General features: G+C 42.3%; 1 protein-coding gene across 3 annotated transcripts; it reads right to left on the minus strand.

Moving 5' to 3' along the window:
* Positions 1-985: 985 nt before the first annotated feature.
* Positions 986-20,047, minus strand: setd2 (SET domain containing 2, histone lysine methyltransferase). 3 transcript variants are annotated; one of them, XM_028424982.1, is made up of 23 exons: positions 19,665-20,047; positions 18,197-18,318; positions 16,545-16,611; positions 15,994-16,015; positions 11,941-15,875; positions 11,724-11,855; positions 11,486-11,614; positions 11,135-11,258; positions 10,973-11,050; positions 10,796-10,893; positions 10,545-10,677; positions 9,916-10,050; positions 9,692-9,820; positions 8,540-9,604; positions 8,384-8,432; positions 8,026-8,311; positions 7,186-7,918; positions 6,867-6,992; positions 5,333-5,469; positions 5,142-5,253; positions 3,512-3,586; positions 3,264-3,365; positions 986-2,694 (listed from the first exon to the last, which is right to left on the minus strand). In XM_028424982.1, exons 5-23 carry the CDS (start codon positions 15,816-15,818, stop codon positions 2,533-2,535), a joined length of 7,683 nt encoding a protein of 2,560 aa, XP_028280783.1. In that variant the 5' UTR covers positions 15,819-15,875; positions 15,994-16,015; positions 16,545-16,611; positions 18,197-18,318; positions 19,665-20,047; the 3' UTR covers positions 986-2,532. The 3 variants fall into 3 exon arrangements, with proteins under 3 accessions (XP_028280783.1, XP_028280782.1, XP_028280781.1); XM_028424981.1 differs by having other exon boundaries at positions 16,463-16,611; XM_028424980.1 differs by lacking the exon at positions 16,545-16,611.
* Positions 20,048-20,401: the final 354 nt, after the last annotated feature.

Genomic DNA, 20,401 nt, shown 5'->3' on the forward strand with positions numbered 1-20,401 from the left:
TAACTGAAGGGCTGCAGTAACATCACATATTTACTGATGTATGTCTATGTCTGTGTATATATACATACATACATATATATACACACACACATATACATATATATACGTATATATACATATATATATATATATATATGTATATATATACATGTATATATATACATATATACACACATATATATATATATTAAATTGGGTAAGAGAAGAGAAACAGAAAGGATTTTATTTTAGGTATAAATGTGTCGAACCTCTCACAAAATGTTAGTTATAGCAACAACTGCATGCTGCCAAGTGTCGTTTTTAATGTTCAGAACTCACAACTGCAGCCCCGTCACACCATGTCTGTCAATTTTTCTACAGTATAAAACCCACTTGATGGATTGCGAGTGAGGAAACTCAAAGAATTTACTGTAGAAAAACACTTCCTGTCCAAAACCCTAAAGGAAAATCAATGAGGATATTTAATAATTTGAGGGTGAAATGAAAATATCCTAAATCTTACTAAGGAAAGTGTTTTCCCCCTCCCTTGCTGGGGCCAAGTCTGAATCCTGCTCGCCTTTTTGCTCTCCCTGGGTCTCAGATCTGTTAATGATCACTTTGCCTTCAGTTCTAAGTGGGAGCAGGCATCTTGCATGGCCTAGGGCAGTGTTACATGCCGTCACACACTCCAGAAGGGACTGCTTAAACTGCGGTCTGGAGCACACAGGCATGGGGCTGTGGAATGTGCATACACTGGAAAGGAGGGGGAGGGGGGGGCAGAAAGAATGGAAGGGAAGTTCTGCAGGGCCTGTTCCTCTAGCTTGTCAGAGCTCTGAATGTGTCTCTAATGAAGGCAGTCCATCAATTTGTTACTCCTTCACTACAGCCAAACATCTGTGTCTGCACAAATGGGACTGGGTGTGCACTGAGCTGTTAATCATGTAGAAATCTGATCTATTTCATTCATGAGAACCCAAACGTCACAGTCCAGTATAAAAAATGGATATAATTTTACAAAAAGGTTTATTATCTTAAAATGTTTGTACACTCGGTATGACAATGTGCTTACACAATACTTACAGTCGAGTAGGGTGAACCTTACTTTGTACATAGAAAAAAAATAACAAAAACATCAACATTAATAACAAAAAAAAAAAAACGTGAATATCTCCCCGGCCACTGAAATAAAATAAGGGAGTCAGCAGGGTCCTTAAAGTTTGAGAGTCTGTTGTGGGAACTGCACCAGGAGGACTGAGCTGGTGAGGATGTGTGGCCTCACTGTGCTCCATGACCCTACCCTCCTGACACAGCTTTGGTAAATGTACACAATATTTACACTTTTAATCACGATGTGTGTCTTTTCTTTTAAACATTCCCAAAAACTATACTTCAATATATTTATATATAAAGCAATGTACATATGTTGGACTCGATTTAATGCAATTTATTTGGAGAAATTTATGACCTAATGCTTAAGAAAGTTTTACTGCCAACCAGGAAAAAAACACTTGGAAATGGATGAGTGACAGTTTGTGGAGCAAGGCTGATCTAAGTGTCTAACACCTAAATAGGACCAACTGTGGTTAAAAAAAATGATCCAGAACACACAAGATGTTTAGAAACCGTTAAAACTGCAATGCTACAACCTGCATACTTTTTAGGTATACGTCCTGTAGTAAGAGGAAACAGGGCAAAACAAGTTGGGAAAGGGGTTTAGACAATTAATGGATACACAGCTAAACAACACATACACAGCATTCAAACCCTGCTCCCATTATTACGCATATTCATAAAAGACAAGAAACGATTGATCGGTAACCCCTTTGCCAACCTGCCTGTTGGCTGATCCCTCGATGTGTTTGTAGGTAAAAGCTCACCCCAGTGTGGGCGTGTTGCTTGAACTAAAATGTAGGGATTTCCACCCCTCTGACCTACATCATGCATTCATAATACAACAGAGTCTCCAAAGTCTTGTGGTTAAGAAGGCAGGGTTTGGGGAGTGGAAGCTTGGACCTCCACTACCCAGTTAAAAGCAGCACCAGATATAGTCAGTGGCAGGGCAGGGGAAGGGGGGTTGAGGCGTGCACAAAAAAAAGGCAGGCGGGGGTGCTGGGGCTGGGAGTGGACTGCATCCATTTTTAAACAGTGAAACATAATGAAACTTTGATTTCTTCCAATAATCCTCATTCGGGGCTATAAGAAAAAATGTGGAATTGATCATTTGAACATTTAAGAGCCACAAATGAGAAATAAATGCTTAAAAAAAATAAAACAGTCAGTGAAAATATTAGTTTCTGTAGCACCCCTCAGTGTCATCCTTCGAGTACACTGCACTAGAGTCAGGAGTTGGTCAGCAATGCTCGAGTCTCAGACTCAGTCGCTATAGTAGGGCTTCTGTGAGATTCACAGGGTCCCGGAGAGCTTCTCGGGCAGCAGTGCAATTCTTAGACATAAATATATATAAGAAACAACTTCACTGTTCAGGCTGACCAGTTCATACATGAAGGAGTGAGTAGAAAGGCAAATCTGTGCTTCTCCTTTGGCCCGGACAGGTCAGTACACCTCCGTGTCCTCCTTGGGCCTGTACACAGAGCCAAATCTCTGCATGTACTTCTTGATGTACTCCTTGGTCTTGTGCTTCACATTCTCATTGCACTCAAGGTCCTCAGGATTCTTGCAAGCTTTTAATTCCTTATTCATGACTCCATGAGTTAACTACAAGAGCAGAGGTGAGAAAAGATTCAGGTTATGTGTCCTGTCACCAGACTACAGCACATGATATAATTGCAATGTATATGTCTCATTGCAGTGATAGGGTGGTTGGATGGGTAATCTCTTTAAAAAAACTTTGCCTTTATAATTTAAGAGAATAAAACGCAATCTTTAAATGAAGTGAAGTCCAATTCGTCTTTCTGTTTATTGCAAAAAGACGCCTGGTATGTCTACCACATACAGAATACATGAACCCACCAGGAGGAAAGAATGCTTCCCTTTGAAGAAATGCTGGTTTGAAAGGAATGAGTAAAACAAAGGAGCAGGAGATAATAATTTACATGTACAATGTGGTGTTCACAGTGTCTTTTAGAGGCAGAATACAAAAACATTTGGCTGGAGTCAGAAATTGTGGGAGCTCAACTATTTAGTTCTGGTTTGGGTGAAACTGGAAAACGTTACTTTTAACTTAAAAGCTGACTTTGCATTGTGCTGTGACCACACAAAGGCCAAGGAGAGGCTGAAAGCTTCACAGGGATTTATGGACTCATCATCTTACAGTTCAATCCTACCTTTCTTGCCAGGTGTTTAAAATCTTCCGTGTTGCTGATGCGTCCAGATTTGCAGTCTGGCTTCCGGTAAGGATTTAAGCATTGCACTATGAACTGGGACATCTGGTTAACACACACACAAACACACAAAGAAATCACATTATTAAAACTGTAATGGGCAGAAAGAAGGCTATGCCTTCCACAAAGGTACAGGTGTAGAGAGGCTTGGAATATAATCTGTTTTAATGTGTGCAGAGACTCTGGCTCACCTCTTTTCGAAATGACTCTTTACTTTTTTTAGCCAGTTCACTGGAAGTGTCTGCTTCAGCGGTCTTTGTGGAAAACTGTAACATCAAAGAGATAGGTGGTTAAATTCAAAGGCTTGTTTGAGAGTGAACACCATACAGTTAAGTACGATTTCACAATAAAGTGTTAGGTATAACAAATGAGCTGCCTTCCTAGCCTGCTTTTAATCAATTAAACATTTTAGCCAGTGTGTTGCATATGGAAGAACGGAGAAAATGGACAATGCCATGCTTTGTGCAGTAATCCATGAATGCAAACTCACCCTATCTCAGTATTCTCCATAATTATACAGACTGTGGCGGCCTGCCATAGACTAATTTGCCCTAATATCATTTCATAAAGAACCAATGGCAGATTTACTACTTAGCCAATTCTTGATGCCATGTGCTTTTCTCTGTTTTTCACAGAGACGATTTTGCGACTTTTTCTTTCAGCCATACTTCAACTTAACTGGCAGGTTAAGAAACCAGTTTTTATTTTATTAGAAAGACTGCAACATTCTTGACTTAACGTGGCACCCTCAGACAACCACCTAACTACCACCAAGAAGAGGGAGCTTAATAGCTGTCATTTTGACCATGTAAATTCTGTTTTTCGGCTACAATGAAAGGATGTGTACGCTTCATGACCCCTGGACTAAGTGTTTTATCACCACTTGTGTCAAACAGCTTGTCAACAAAGCAGCAGCAGCCCAATCAAACATGGCAACAAGCAGCAAAACAGTTGCTATTAAGGTCAAGGCGCCATCAAACAAGCACCTGCTCACCAGCTACTTGACACAAAGTTGTAGTATCCTGTCTACCCCGAAACAACAAACGCAGCTGACTGACGAGACCAACACCAGAGTAGTGGACATCCGGAAGAAGCTTGAATGCTTTGCAAGTATAAAGCATGGGACATAGCTTTAAGTGCTGGATGCTGGACACAACCACATAAACACATGCTGGGAAATGGTCCATGACCTTGTAGCTGTTCTTGGCAGTTTCATGAAAAACACAGATCTTTCATCTCAGTTTTGATGCTTTTTTTAAAACTCTGCATCTTTTTAGGAGAGACAAAGGGACACTTGTGTAGTTAAACTACTAAACAAGAAACCGCAAATAAATGAACGCTAGATTGTCCAGATGGTTTACATTATCCTCAAAGACAGGATAAAAACGAAGGGGGAAAACAACTGAGACAGAGGAAGAGATGAGCTTCACCCTCCCTTCCCCTTACGGCCTTGAGGCTAAGGGACAGACAGCTGAGCAGGGGGTGGGGTGAGTGGGTGCACTCTTCAAATCTATGTGGATAGTGATGAAGCCATTTTGTGAGGAGCAGTCTTGACTGAATCTGGTACTGTGCTGAAGGTTTTAATTTTTTCGCTATAAGAAACAGCTGAAAGTAATCACTGGTGCAGCATCTTCAATTACCTCAAAGAACAAACACTACAATCACGTTGTTCCTACAAGTGCAAACAAAAGCCCGAAGGGTATTGTTCCTCATTGTAAACGTGAAGAAATGCAGATTTTACTTTTTACTCTGACACAGATGCTGTTGTCCACTCACAGTGCACAACAGTTACACTTGCTTTAGACAGTAATCAAAGCCAACCTTGGAAGGATTCTCATCATAGGTGGGTGTTCCCAGGTCCATCTCAGATTCATGGTCCACACTAGTGTTGTCACTGCTTCCTTCCCAGGTTGGTGGGTCCCACTGTGTTTGCCTAAGGACAAATAAGGTTGAGATTGTGAAACATCAGTGACTTTCTGGAGCTGCAAACACACACAAACAGCCATACTAACCTTGTGACAATATGGTAGTAGTAGATCTTGCCTTCAGGGTCTCGAGCCACTTTCCAGTTGGGAGGTAGGACGATAGTTTTGGGTTTAGGGGGAGAGGGAGGAGGCAGGTCTATCACATTGTTGGGTACAATCATTTCCTGAAGGAGAAGGATATAAAAAATATATCAGCAATGCAGCTTAATTTACCTACAGAAGTTAAAACCCACAAAAGCAACTGACATCTGTGACAACCCTTCCGCACCACCAGCTGTGCTGTGGTGCTGTCTGTGTTCTGTCTTGCAGGGGTCTTCCTTAGCTGGTGAGCTGCACCTGGGCCCGGCCAGTGCCATGAAAAGGCCTGTGGCCCTTAGTTCACTCTCTCCTCCGTCTGTCCACACGTGCAGCTGGCTCTTCTGTTTAAGTTTGCTTGTTTTTTTTTTTTTTTTGTTGCGCATCCTTTCACACATACACTACTGATACTGACACTGATTGTTATCTATTGTTTAGCGGTTTGTTATGTTTTCTAATAAATTTAGTTTGATTTGGACTTAGCCTCCTCTCTCTGCTCCCATTCTTGGCTACAGCCTTTGAGCTGGGGTGTGACTAGTGGGGGCTCGCCCGGGATCTGAACCTGGGACCTCTACTGTTTGGACATCTGCCACATAAGAGGCTCTAATAACATTGTGGCTGTTACTTTGTTCAGAGCTCCTCTTCCTTAAAGTGTCCGAATGGTTACCCTTCTAGTCTAAAGTTTCTGTTTTGTTCTTGAAAGCTTTCTCAGGCGCCCGAGTTGCTGAGGGGACAGGGCGGCGCTATAAAGTCCCCTTTATTCTTTATGTTTAACAGTACAGACATGCTATTTCGGATCTTTAACTCATTATATTGTTGTTATGTGTTAGGTTTCACTTTTGAAAGTGGAATCTTCCTGGCTCTTTTACCATAGGGCCCGGCATCATGCAGACCAGACAACTTGCCTTGATGTTGGAGGTCAGCTTGAACATGATTTCAAATTTTCCATGGCTCCATCATTCAGCCTATCGTTTTGTTCAATATGTGGCAAATTATCCACATCCAGGAGCGATTACTACAGTTCCATGGAGTTCCCAATATTAGCAGGAACATAATGCTGCTTAGAGTAGGTCTTGTAGCAATTCATAGCAAATTTGTCTTGCAATTCACCTTAAAGAAAAGTTTTTTCCCCTTTTATTTCTTATCTGCAGAATAACCACTGCACATTTGAACATTTACATTATCACCACTTCAAATGACAGTAAATTCTGCTTTGATTGAGAACTGTAGTTTTAAAACATAAGAGACTTCTATCTACAAATGTAGCCAACCCACATCCTGTCTTGGGGAATTTTGTCTTTGCAGGACATAATCTTTGACATAAGTCAGATGTATACTACCCCCTTGTGGTCACGCAGAGACAGAAGGTTGCCTCAGAAAGCAGACTGAAATCTAAACACTATGCAATAAAACCACCTTTATAGATGGGTTTGTTATTCCTTCATCCTAGGCACATTTCATAAGTTGTATAGTGTGTGTCTGTTACCTGCTGGACAGTTTGGGATGTGACGATGGTGGTGACAGTGCCTCCCTGCTGCACCACCACTCCCTGCTGATGACCAGGATACACTGGTTGACCTTGCAGGTAGCTGGCTGTGGGCTCAGTGTAAGCCTTCAGAGATAAAGTACAGTCAGACTGAATAAGACACACATTTAGAACTTTTTTTAAATAGCTGTGTGTGGGTAGGTGTTCTGCATGGTGTTCTACAAAATACGGAAACTTTGTGTTGAAATTTTGCAACATTAGCAATAATACACAAATAAAAATACCAGCACATGTGAAAGCAGAGTGTGAAAACTCCTACCTGTATGACGGGAGTGTTGGTTTGAGTGTAGGCAGCAGGGATGCTGTAGATAGTTTGGCAGGGCTGGCCCTGGTAATAAATTGCCGTCTGTGTCTGAGCCTGTCCTGGGGCTGTGGCATACTGCTGTGCAGGCTGTGTCTGCACAGTCACTGCCTGCTGTGTGGTGGGATCCCAGAACCTGGTGTAGCTCTGCTGGCCCTGCACCTGAGGGGCTGCCTGGGCTTGTACAGAGAGGACAGCTACTCCTGCATCCTGGGTTGCTACATTTGGCTGGGCGTACTGCTGGTGGGTGTCAGTGGCAACGCTGGGGGTAGTGATGTGCCCAGAGAGATTGGAGACTGGAGTGGCCTGGGAGGTGGAGGATGGAGAGGGAATGCCCAAGTCTGAAATGAGATGCTGAGGAGGAGTCTGTTCATAATTGAGGCTGGGCTCAACTGCAGGGGTAGGAAGAAGGACTTTGCCTGCATTGGGGTTGGTGGGATCAACAAAAGTCTGGATGGGATATCCAGGTGGATAGGTGATAAAGCCAGGGCTGGAAGCATAAGCCAGAGCAGGGTCATAAGCCAGGGTCTGCAGCTGCTGCTGCTGCTGCTGCTGTAGCTGTTGCTGCTTTTGGGCTTCCCTCTGAGCCACCTCCTGTTCGAACAGCTTTCTACGCTCCTCTGTGGACAGCTTGTTGCGCTCCTTGCCACCCACTCCTCTTGGTGTCTTGTTGCTGTTAGATGGGTCAAACCTAAAACATCAGAGAAGGTCATTGTTGAATGCCAAATATTTGTTATGATGGACAGCTTTACTAATGTACACACTGTAAGGTGACACACAAATCGCAGGAATAACTACCGTTCATCGGTACGTCGGCTGCTCCTCTCATACGATGATGGAGGAGATAGGGAGCGTCTCCTTCTGCGCTCAGAGCTGCGAGGAGTTTTGTCAGATGCCCGCTCACGGTCACGATCACGATCACGATCCCGATCCCGATCACGTTCCCGGTCTCTGTCCCTGTCCCATTCTCTATCCCGGTCTCTGTCATAATCACGGTCTCTGTCACGTTCCCTCTCCTTCTCTCGCTCTCTTTCACGTTCACGGCTGCCAGATGCGGTGCGTGTGTCTCGATCTCGGCTACGATCTGCCAGAAAAGCTTATTAGTCAAAATGACATAAAGATTTAAGCTAAAAAATAAGCATTACGATGACTTTACCACTTGTTTCCTTTTCCACCTGACTCTTCTTTGGTATCCTGTACACCTCCTGAAAGGACAAGCACATATTTGACTTGGGAACACAAAATCACAGGTGCAGGATCAATTATTTTTGCACATTATATTGCCTTAAAAGGTGGCTCTGTTTTAACACACCTTCAGATCCTTCCAGCTCTCCAGAAGCCTGGCAGCCATTCCACTAATGTCCAACACACCGAGTTGTGGCTCTTGACTCCTTTCACTTTCCACATCGGAGACACCCTCCTCCTCATCCTGAGAGGGTGTTCCAATCACTGACGGATCCACAGGAGTGGCTGTGACCTCAGAGGTCATACAGAGGTCTGGGGTCTCAGAGTTTGGAGGGGCATCAGTAGATTCCCCAGGTTGTGGCTCACTGCTAGCAGGAGGTTTCTCGGCCTCTTGTGCCTCACCCTGGGCTTCCATAATGTCTGCAGGCTGCTCAGGTGGAGGATCTGTGACATCTGTTTTGTTAGTTTGACACTCTGGCTCAGGGACAGGAGCAGTGGGCTGGTCTCCTCCAAGTTCATCCTTTTCTGACAATTCCTGGCTGTTCTGCTTCTCAACACTTTCCTGTTCTTCACTAGGCTCTTTTGGCACCTCAGGTTCAGCAGCCTGACCCTCACGTGTGTCTTCTTTCATCTCAGTGTCCTTACTCTCTTCATCAAACTCACTCTTGACTGTCACCTCTTCAGGCTGAGACTGCTGCTGACTGCATGAACTCATAGCTGCCTCCTCTGGTTTTTCTATTATGACCTCCTTCGCTGATTCCTCCTCTTTTGGTGGATCAGCAGCTTCACTCAGTGGGTCTGCCTTAAGATGTTTTTCTTCAGAGATTCCTGCATGTGAGTTTTCATCTTCTTCCTCGTCTTCATCCTCCTCCTCTTCCTCCTTCCCATCAGATGCTTTGCTAGCATCAGAGAGAGCACTGTCCAGGCTGTTTTCACTGATGATTTTAAGGCGCCGGTACACAGCAGGTTTGGGGATGTCATTGTCCAATTCTGGTCCCAGTTTGGTGGAGGAGCTTTCGGGAGTGTTGAGAGGTGTTTGGGCACGAGATGTGTTCTCACTGGAGTATCCATCCATTTCAACCTGCTGAGGAAGAGTTTTGGTCTGGGACCATCGCTGGATTAAGGTAAGGACTTTGCTTTCCTCCAGCATGTTCTTAGTTGAGATAGGCAGCACAGCTAGTGTCTTCATAATCTGCAGATAAAATAGATGATCAGGGATTAAAGTTCAATAAACAGGTAGCTGTGATTTTATATTTAGCAGTTACTTAGTATATCTTACCTCTGATTGCAGTTTAATGTTATTGGCACTGTTGCCTTTAGCTTCAGAAAGTTCCACCATGAAGATCCATAACAAAGACAACCCATGATGGTCTAGGAACTGCTTCAGGCATGATGGATTTTGAGTGTCCTTTGCGATATAAACATAATGTGTTATAAACGGGAAACAATAATAACGTATACTAACAATAAAAACAAAGCAGCGTTCAGCTGCTCCGGCCATACCTGTATAAGCTTGAGACAGAGGAGTTTCTGCTCCATTGTTTCCACTCGGACCATTAGTCTGCAAATAGACACCACCTGTTTCTCATCATATAGGCCTTCTCCATTTTCTAGTAATGCATCCAGTTCCTCATCAACCTGTGAAAAGACAATACAAAAGTGAATATACATTCTAGCTAGAAGTACAATTTAATACTAACATTATAAAAGAAACAGTAATGGCACATAAGTTCCTACATTTGCAGAGGTTATTAGGCAAATGTAAGCTCAATACCAAAAATCTAGATAAATTAAAAGTCAGTAACAATCATGCTGGCTGTTTATGTATTATATACCAAGGGGTCAGCCATGTTATTAAATAATTCTGTTCACTGAATTAGTGATTGTCAATGAAATGTGCTTAATTTAAACATCATTTTTTATTTCATAAAATAAATTGTAAAACAAAATTGTTAGTATTAAAAGCAAAAGAGGGGGAACTAACAACCATTACATGCAGAACTGGCAGAGCACAACCCTAGTTTTCCACTTAGCAAATCCTGAAGGTCACTTAGCCAGTCAAAAAACCAGACAAAGGGAAATGATAGAGCACATTTTTACTCTGCCAAAAATATGAAATGCTTTTAACTGACCGTGGTGAGGGCATTCTTTCGACTGCGGTCTTTCTTCATCTTCCCTCCAGCTGCTCTAACACTAACCCTGTTCTCCCCACCAAGGAAGCCTCTGCAGCTGGGTGCTCCACAGAAGCACTTCTGGGCTTCCTTCCTGCAGCACAGGACAAGACAGACAAGACAAGACAGTTTTCCACATTGATCTATAGATATGTGTGTAGATGTGCAACAAAAAAAACAGACATAATAAAATAAATGCACAGAAGCAGTACCCATATCTCTGAAACTGGTAGTCAAATGTCAGTTCAGTCCCCGCAGTGACAGCCTTGGTGGTGAAGAACCCGACTCGAAGCTGCCCATTGACAGTCCACTAAAGCAAGAGAAAATAGTTGAGTCATCAAAATAATGTGAAAGACTACACTTAAAAATGCCTTCTTCTTCCACTGTACCTTTTGCGTCTCACAATTGGGCTCACAGCTGTGGTTCATGAAGCGAGAACAATTACCCTTCAGTGTAGCATCAATGATCTAAAGAGATAAAACAACAAATATTTTAAAATCATTACTAAATCCAACCTCACTTAAATCATTAATTCAGTCATCATTACTTACCTCATTATTCTTCAGAGACATAAAATAGTAGTGGATGTTCTTATTTCGAGCATATTCTTTCACTCTCGTTTTAAATTCCTTGTGGTCCAACACCTCACCACAATATTCCAGTACAAAAGTGTTTCTGGAATAGCAACAAAAAACCAACAGGTTTTAAACAAAACATATCTGAAGACCAACATTAAGGTTACACTGTCCTCACAATAAATTGTAAAGGATGCCATTGTCACAACTGACCATTTTGTTTCATCTAAACTGTAAAATTAAAATACCTTCACCTATGCAATCCAACAGAGTAGGGAGAACCATATTTGGTGCTATTTGAAGGTTTGATCATTTTAGGAGACTTACGAAGCCAAGTCTTTTGCTGCCCGCAGTCCCCAGCCCTTGTCTTCTGTGAGGATAACCTCAAAGTCTGCATGTTGCTTCATCTGAAAGCGACGATTAGAGCAGTAGACTCCATTCAGGCACCGTGACGAGCTATGAAGAAACACCAGCAATAAACACAAAGTCAGTGTTTGTCTACGGGGTTTTCAATGCAATGACTACTTAAGCTGAGTTTGTCCATACTATACAATAATTAACTTACCACTCAATCATCAGCAGCCGGTTTAAACAGTCCTCCCCACATGCAAATACACCCCGAGCACGATCCTCTCTTGACAGCACTGGGCACTCACATTGCATCCTCTTGATATCTCTGTGAGACTTGCTTTTCTTTCTGCAAGACAGACAGAACACCCAAGTTGAACTGAAAGTAGCTAATGTGAGTGCTTTGTCAATCAGGCTCAACTACAATTTCTTACCTCTCTGTCAGATACAGATTCTCCTCAATCAAGTCGAAGTAAGGGGGCATCTTTTTTGACCTGGAAAAGTCTTTCCACTTGTTGGCATCTTGAAAGTCCCGCAGGTTAAGTGATGGAAACTGCACCTCAGCCTTCACAAGAGCTTCCTTAGAGACATCTGTGTCCCGGCGATCTTTTTTGCCTGCAGGCCCAGCCTCAGCCTCATTGTCTGAATCTGACTCAATCTCTGGACGCCTTTTCTTGGGTGGGCCCCTGCCTCGGTGGGGTCTAAAGCTGTCTTCTCTAGGGGGATCGGGTACAGCAGAGCCCCTGCTGTTGCTGCTTATTTCATGACCTTGGACAAAATTTGAAGACCCTGGAGTGTTATTTCCACTGCATTCAACAGTGGTTTTACTAAGACTTGAAGATTTATCTCCACTGTAGTCATCATTGTCATTCGTGAGAGAGTCGGGATGGATTTCTCCCGAAGGATCCTGAAGAGGTTCAAGTGCATGGAGGTAGGGTTTTCTGCTAGCCTGCATGTGTGTGGATTGGTGGGCAGAGGAGGCAATATTCAGCCTTTGCTCATGCCCTGTGGAAAAGGTGTCTGTCAGTTTAGTGTTGAAGTGAGGCCCGTGGCTGCTATCAGGCTGCTGGTATGTACTACTGGGTTGTTCTAGTTGTGAAATATCCCAACCGAGGTTAAATCCATTCTTTCCACTGAGGTTGTTAACACTGGAGAAGTCATCACGTAGATAATTTGAGCACATCCGATCACCTTGACTAGTGATATCAGGTTGTTTGTGCCCCTGCTCACTCTGTCTGGAATTATCAAGTGTGTGGGGAAAGTCTGTGGAACTTCCATGGACACTACTATGACCAGCTATACATGGCTGGGCACCGATGGACATGGAACCTTCTGAATGACTGGTGCTATCAATCATATTGCTCTGGGACTGACACATGACACTGCTAATGAATGCATCACTTGTTAAACCTGTCTGTGGGCCTACTTGATCAGCTGCCATAAGAGCACCATGCTGCTCTCTGTCCTCTGCATTCATAGTTAGGGAAGAGTTCTTTGGCACCACCACTACAGAATACAACTGCTTTATAGCTTCACCACAATCAGAGTCATACTCTGAGTTGTCACTGTCACTGGCCTCACTCTGTCCTTCTGACACATCCTGATTAGGTGATGTTATTTTACTCCATCTGTTCTTGTGAGTTCTGTCCCTGGACTTGCTTTCACAGTTGTCACCATTCCAGCTCTCTGTCTTTGCAGCTGAGCTGATTTGTGATGCATCACTTATGTGCACAGGCTCTTCTGTGTTTGGTTTTAGAGAAGCGATTGGTTTTAAGTCACAGTGGTCAATGCTGGTGCTGGCTTGTGAAGGCTCACTTTGGTCTTTGTATCTATAAGTCATGGATGCGCTGTCTGAGCCAACTTCCTGTTTGGAGATGTCAGTCTGTTTTACCTGTTTGGAATGTGTTACAGTTTCTTGCTGAATACCATCTAAAATGTCTGAGTCTTGTTGGCTATTATCTTTAGAAAACTCAATTTGTTTGACAGAGATCACCCTTTTAACAGTAGGCTTACTCTCTGCATAAACGCCCCTCTGTGAATTATTGCTCTCTGAGCTGTCCTGCCCAACAATGTCCCACCTGGACTTCCTGGAAGTGCAGCCACTCTTTTTAACAGTGTCTGAAATTGGCAGCTCCTGCATCTGGAGGTTTTCAGATTCAGGACATAATGAGTCAGATTTGAGCAGTACACTTGTGTCAGACTGCTGGTTGACTATCAAAACTTTGTTTAGCTCAGCTGCCTCTGGTTTAGTGTTTTGCTGGACATCTTGTGTTAAATTTGTATCCACTGTATCAAGTAAGGACTTTGGCTCAGGTAAACTGTCAGATAATTTCATCTCATCCTGGTTGCACATTATGCTATCACTACTACTGCATGAATCTACGACAGCTGCATTTAAGGTCACATGTTCATTATTAAAGGGAAGGCTACACGTCAAATTATCGTTTTCTGAGAACATATTTGCATGTTGTTGGCTTTCACTGGCGGTTACAGCTGAAGCATTTATGCTTTCAGTTTCCACACCTGTTTTTGTTTCTTTCTCTGTTTTGGATGGCAGTTCTTTCAAACTATTATTAGAGTATGAGTCGATTTCCTTAACATCCTGATTACCCTTCCCATTATCATTAATCATTCGTGGTGATTCAGATTTGTCTGTCTCACTCTGAGAACACAGTTCTGTGGGGTCCGCACATGATGGTGCTTTGCTAGAGCTATGAAACACATCATTTGATTGTCTATCATGTCCAGGGGATTTCACAGGAGATCTCGAAGTTGTTGACTCCGGCCTACTAGATTTCATTTGAGAGTTTTTACAGCTCTCCAAGGGCTGAGATTTTCCCTTATAATCTGTGTCAGAGTCACTAGAGCTGCTTTTGTGGCGTTTTTCATGTGTTTGAGAGTGGGTATGAATGCTGGAAAATGATTTGTTATTGGTCTCTGACTTGTGGTAGCTGCTAGATTTACGATAGCTAGAGTCCAGATCAGGAGAACATTTGCGCTGGGAATCAGAGTCTGGTAATCGCTTTGAAGTCCTTTCAGACTTTGATGATTGTGTCCTTTTATCCAACTCAGAAGAGTGTGGAGAATCTACAGACTTAGTGGCTTTCTCAGATTTTGAGTAGGAAGATGATTTTGAGTCTTTATGTGAGCTCGAGTGGTTGGAAGACCTACTGGAGTCGTTTGTCCTCGTCCTTATTTTCCTATGGTCATCCTCTGAATCAGAACTATCCCGAGTTTTGTCAGTACGAGAGCGCCTTCTCTCTCTTCGTGGAGACGTCCTGTGTGACCTCCGATCAGAATCATGATAGTATGACCTTTCAGATCGTGATCCCCTGTCCCCTCTCGATCTCTCTGACCTGGAGTGTGACGAACTTGTCCGAGACCCTCTTGATCGAGACCGTGATCTAGACTTCGACCTTCTACGATCCTTGTCTGATCGAGATGAACGCGAGGATGTGTATCTAGAATCATAGTCAGACTTAGAGTAACTTGAAGACCTTTCATGATTTTCTGAGCGCCTAGAAGAACTTTTTTCCTCTGCACGTGAACCAGAGCCGGACCTTTTTATGTCTTTGCTTCTGCTGTCAGAGCTTGCTTTATTTTTGGAATCAACTGATTTGCGGCTGGAAGACATGTGGGCTGAATCTCCATCAGATTCTGAGCCATGAGGAGCACTATCCGATTGTGGCCTGTTTTTCCTTCTGTATGCCTTATCCTGCTCAGTACTGCTGGAACTCTCTCCATCTTTTCCTGAGGAAGGAGCTGGCTTCTTGAGGCTTGGGGTTACTCTTGTTTCAGAGGTTTCAATGCAAGGGTTTTCAGAGGGGCAGACACTGATGGCATTCTGAGGCTGGGGTGCTGGGAATTCACCTTCATTCTTACTTGCTGAATTCTGCAAAACCTGTGATTCAGAGGTGTGTGACTCTTCTGATGCAACAGGCATTGGTTTCTCTTCAGTCACAGAAACACTAAGAATTTGCTTCTTGAAATGTATCTTTGCCAAGTCCGTTTTCAGTTTTGTGGCTGGGGAGACTGGCGTTTGAGAAGGAGTTTCTTCTTTTGACACTGGCACCACTGGTGTCTGCTTTTGCTCAGTTTTTGTGTCTGTACCCTTTCCTGCTTTGTCCGAGGTCGACTGGGACACGGCAGCATGAGGTTCGGCAGCTGTCTTGTCAGGACTGGCAGGGATGAAGAACGGACTTTGCAGTGGCTTCTTTGTCTGCGCGAAGCTGAAGGACACTTTCTGGCGACCCTGATCCTCTAGGTTGACCTTCATTTTGGTCCCTTTAGGCAAGAGATGGTTGGACAGCATGACTCTAGGAGACAGGCTTTTGATGAGAGCTGCCTTGGACAGGCCTTCCACTGTTACCTGCAGTAGAAGAGAAACTACACATGAGCACATTCAACATCTCAAAATCAAATAAGAGGTGGCTAAAAAACTCAAAAGAGAGGAAATATTTACACTCAGCAGCTTGCAGTTAACTTACCGATGCACCACTCCCTTTTTCTCTGTGGATACATAAGAACATCAAGGGGACATGAAAGGAAAAATGATAGAAATTAGTTTACATACTACATACAACACTACATGCAAACACTTTAAGATGGTCAGGAGGAATAGAATCCAGAAAAATCAATACTCTCTTGGTATCCATGTAGATTTTGAACATTTAATACCCAGTGTGAAGAAGGCAATTTACAGTGTAGACTTTCACTTTTAACTTAACTGTGTTTTCTTACATTTTTATATTTAACGAAGAAAGTGTAAAATGTGATTAGTCTCCAAGTTTAGGCAAAGAAATTACACATACAATAGATTTTAAGTCCTATAATAAACCATTTCAGTAATTTAAATACAGTGAAGTGTGGAGAATAGGAGGAATGACTGACATGTTAGAGAACCCCAGCCAACCCAATGGTGTTACATAATAGTATGTGTTGAGGCTACATTCTCACCTTGGTGCAGTGACAGGAAGTAATGGATTTGAAAGGCTGGTAAATTACTGGAAGTATTCCTGAGGCTAACGGGTTCACTGACCTACAGATGTCATATACAGGATTTCCTCAAAGTTTTACACTGACCATGGGCCACTGACACCAGAAACCTGAAAGAATAGTAACTTCAGAATAAATATAGAAATGTGATCTTGTTATCAATAAATAATATTGATTTGCAAATGCAAACAAAAGAGATATTTGATTCAATAATTAATAATTACACATCTTTTTTTCAGAACTGTAACAATTTAAACTGCCTGGTTAGAGATACCAATTTCATAGTTTATATAGTGTGTGTGTGTGTATTTTGTACAGTATGTTTATACTCTGGTCTGTCATGAAGCATTTGATGAAATATTTTTCTAAATGATCACAGAGCAACATTTCTGCTGTATTAAACTGACTAGTTTTGGCTATAACTGTCCAGTTCTACTGAGTTACATATATATCATCCTTATTAGTTATGCATGGTTTTGGTGCAGAGGAAATGTGAATCACTGAAAGCCACCTGTTCAAACATGTAAACTACCAACAGGATCCTCATTTAGGAGGAAAACATGCTAAAAATGTGCCATCATGGAAAAATGTTTTTTTCTGTACTTGCATGTTGTACAGACATTTTTCAAACAATAAATGTGTGGTCAATGTGACTTCTCTAACGATACAAATGGTCCGGGACTGCATTTTTCATATCCTGCTTAATTTACAAATCCACTCTTGTCAAACACAAATATATAAATGTTAACGAGATGTAGCTTTGCAACAAAATGTGTGTTTCACTTTGCACACTAGACAAGTACGAAGACCATGATGGAAATAATTTCATACCTTGGTCACAGGCATATAGAACACAAACAATCTGTATAACTGGACAAGCCACATAAGGCTACCTTCTGACCCACATACTCTACGTGCTCCTCAGCCAGCCCATGCACAGACACTGAAGGATATTCAGCCACCATCCACCACTCTCAATCAACTTATGGGTTGGAACAACAAACAGCAAGCCAGGAAATATTGCAAAGCCAGCTGTCAAATTACTGACTTGCAATATGGGCATTATGCTTTATAGAGTATATATTTTATATTGAATTGAGCTGAAGTAAAGGGCCTCCGACATTATATAACCTGACACTGCTGCGAATACCAACAGTTGTTACAAAACAAACAAATCACACTAAGCAAAGCAGTGTTCAAAATGCAAACTGACTGATGGAAATAAGTGGCTTCTTGTTCCCCTTTTTGTTCTATTTAAAAAGCCTCTTTTCCTTGGGGTAGGTAGAACATGGGTGCTGGACAATAATTGGGTCATTTATATCCTCAAGGATTTAATTTTTTTCTTTTTTTTCCTGTGACCTTCAAAATGAGACACGTTTGTAGTGACATTGAATTAGATTGTGTAGACAGCTATAACAAGCAGCTTTCAAATAAAGCATGACTGGACTACCTGGACTAAAGAATTAACCGAAAAACATGTAAATATTCTATAAACATTATATGATATGCATTTAAAAAAAAATAACTACATGTTTAACGGTGAAGATGTTCCCAGATGTTATATTAATTGAGCATAGAAATAATGACAGGGCCTCTGGTACAGGATGACCTTGAAGCCAATATGTTTTAACAGTACAGTCATAAAGATCTGCACAGGCAGAAGCGAAATAGAATAGAATTTGTTTTGTCTGATACCTTATCTCTGACTTGAGCAGAGTGTCCATCGAGAAACTCGTCTAGGATTAGTGGGCCTGAAGAAGCTGCTGGCCAAGAATAATCCAAATCAGAGAAGTGAGCCCTCCACTGTGACGCCACACCTGACAAAAAGACACACACTGCTGTAATGAACCAAGTCTCTGCTGTTTGTAACAGCTTAAAGCTAATCTTTCACTCAGTTTTCACAACATACCACATGTGAAATGGTCATCCAACAAATATACAGCAAGGTTCCTGGTTTTGTACAAGGCATATTATACATACAGTATGCACACCACCACAACAAGAAAAGGTGGCACATGCATTCAGCCGTTGACTTCTGTGAGCATCCCTTTCTGGTGTTGTTATCTGTCCTTGCAATGTGGCTGTATGGCTTAATATGTTTATCTTCCTCCTTTCAGGCACTAGTTTCCCCCTTTTCAGTTTAATTGGGTTGTTATTGCATTGTTACCTTTAGTTGGCAATAAGCAGATAAAAGGTTACACTAACCCATGGTTTATAAATAGTATCATGACTCGAAGATAAATAAAAAACATGGATGCAGAGGGAGCAGAGATAATCATGACTAAACACATGAAAGCATACAAATGGCTTAAGGACAAGAAAATAATGACCACGTCGACAGTTGAATGAACCATACGTTATTCAAGTCAACAGGGAAACTAACTGAAGCACTGCCTGTGCAGGAGGAGTGTATATAGCCAAACATGGCCTTTAAAACAAGAATATACCCACTGTGCATAAGAACAGAGGATGTGTTACACACCTATTGATTTGTTTAAACGTTTTATCAAGATTTCCGAACAAACCGAACATGCAGCTGCTGTGTAGGCAGACAATCCTGCATTAAACTAGCTATTCGACTGTGATGCCATTTTATTTAAAAACAAAACCTGCTAAGCTAACTTAGGCAAGCTAGCAAAGAGAGCTTTCGTGAGCCATCTTTAAAGATAGCGTTAGCCCTTGTTCTAACTATAACATAAGGTTTAGGGGATGATATTGTCTAGCCACTATTTTTTCCCTTGTAAATGTGATGCGTGTTGCGTTTACCGTATTTTGGCTGCATGTTAAAGGTAAACAATCGAATTTGCAACCGTAAATAAAGAGGGCTAGCACAGGAACTCCAGTAGCATCAACAGCTAACACTAGCTGTGTTAGCTACACTGTAACTAGCAGCCAGGAGGCTAATGTGAGTGTTGTTAACTTGATTTACTTATCGATCTTTTATTTATCCTGCGTGTGAAGCTAGAGTAATAGACGGCTCTCGACAGTGCGCGCTAGTTACTTATCTTAAGGACAAGACGTATATATTTCTATTTTAAAATACAATGGACCTAGAATCAACCGGCATTACTAGCATGCTAGCGCTGGTGTTTTGTTTTGTAGTAAGATTTGAACAGAATTAACGCAACCCTCAGTAAACATCACTAGTTCACAAGATACTCACTTTACGAAGTGTTTAAAGTCACAAGGCTCCCCCATCTTCCAAATCACCTTTAATCGGCCTTTCGTAAAACATCAAGCAGCAATGTATGCCGACGTCAAATCCATACGGGGCTGTCGGAAATGACCGTCGGCTCAGTGGCTCCGCTACTGCTGTGTCCCAGCCTCAGCATGGGTGAATGCTGGTACATTCGAGCTAGCATGCGCTCACATAGTTAGCCAGAAGTTGGATGGGGAAGGAACACCGACAGTTACTAAAAACAAGCCCCAAAGAGAGCCTTAATATGGCCGATGTGTGAAGTAGAAGACCGGCTATCTGACTCACTTCAGGGATTTTTGATCGTGCTTTTGAAATGATTTGTTTTTGTCGCACACACTGATCCTAATAGTGACTCTCCGGTTAGTTAGTGCTGCTGTGTTCAATAATATCACATGATGTGGGTGCACAGCTGGCGCGAACCCTGCAGCGCACCCAGGGGTCTGAGACCGTTAATAAACTGTTAGTTACTATACTGTTTAAAAACACTTAGATAGTAAAGCGAGGGGGGCGAAGCACAAAACGGGAATCTTGGCGTACAGACGCCATTAATATTGTGGTTACTGGATTAAAAAAGCACATTAAACATTGAACAGTAAATTTCACGTGGTACTGTATAAGAGAACGCATCATATACCCCAGACGTGGCATGAAGCGATGTAACTGTAATTACTTTACATGTATTTGCATCAACAGATTGGGGT

Source organism: Parambassis ranga, chromosome 16 (assembly GCF_900634625.1).
Source record: "Parambassis ranga chromosome 16, fParRan2.1, whole genome shotgun sequence".
Lineage (NCBI taxonomy): Eukaryota > Metazoa > Chordata > Actinopteri > Ambassidae > Parambassis > Parambassis ranga.

Bases quoted from the DNA above. Each gene is read 5' to 3' on its own strand.
- setd2 (XM_028424980.1), bottom strand. From the start codon at position 18,225: ATGGACACTCTGCTCAAGTCAGAGATAAG. The intron at 16,016-18,196 runs GTATCAGACAAA...ATGTATCCACAG, and splicing joins CTGCTCAAGTCAGAGATAAG to AGAAAAAGGGAGTGGTGCAT. The intron at 7,919-8,025 runs GTAGTTATTCCT...CTGATGTTTTAG, and splicing joins AGCCGACGTACCGATGAACG to GTTTGACCCATCTAACAGCA.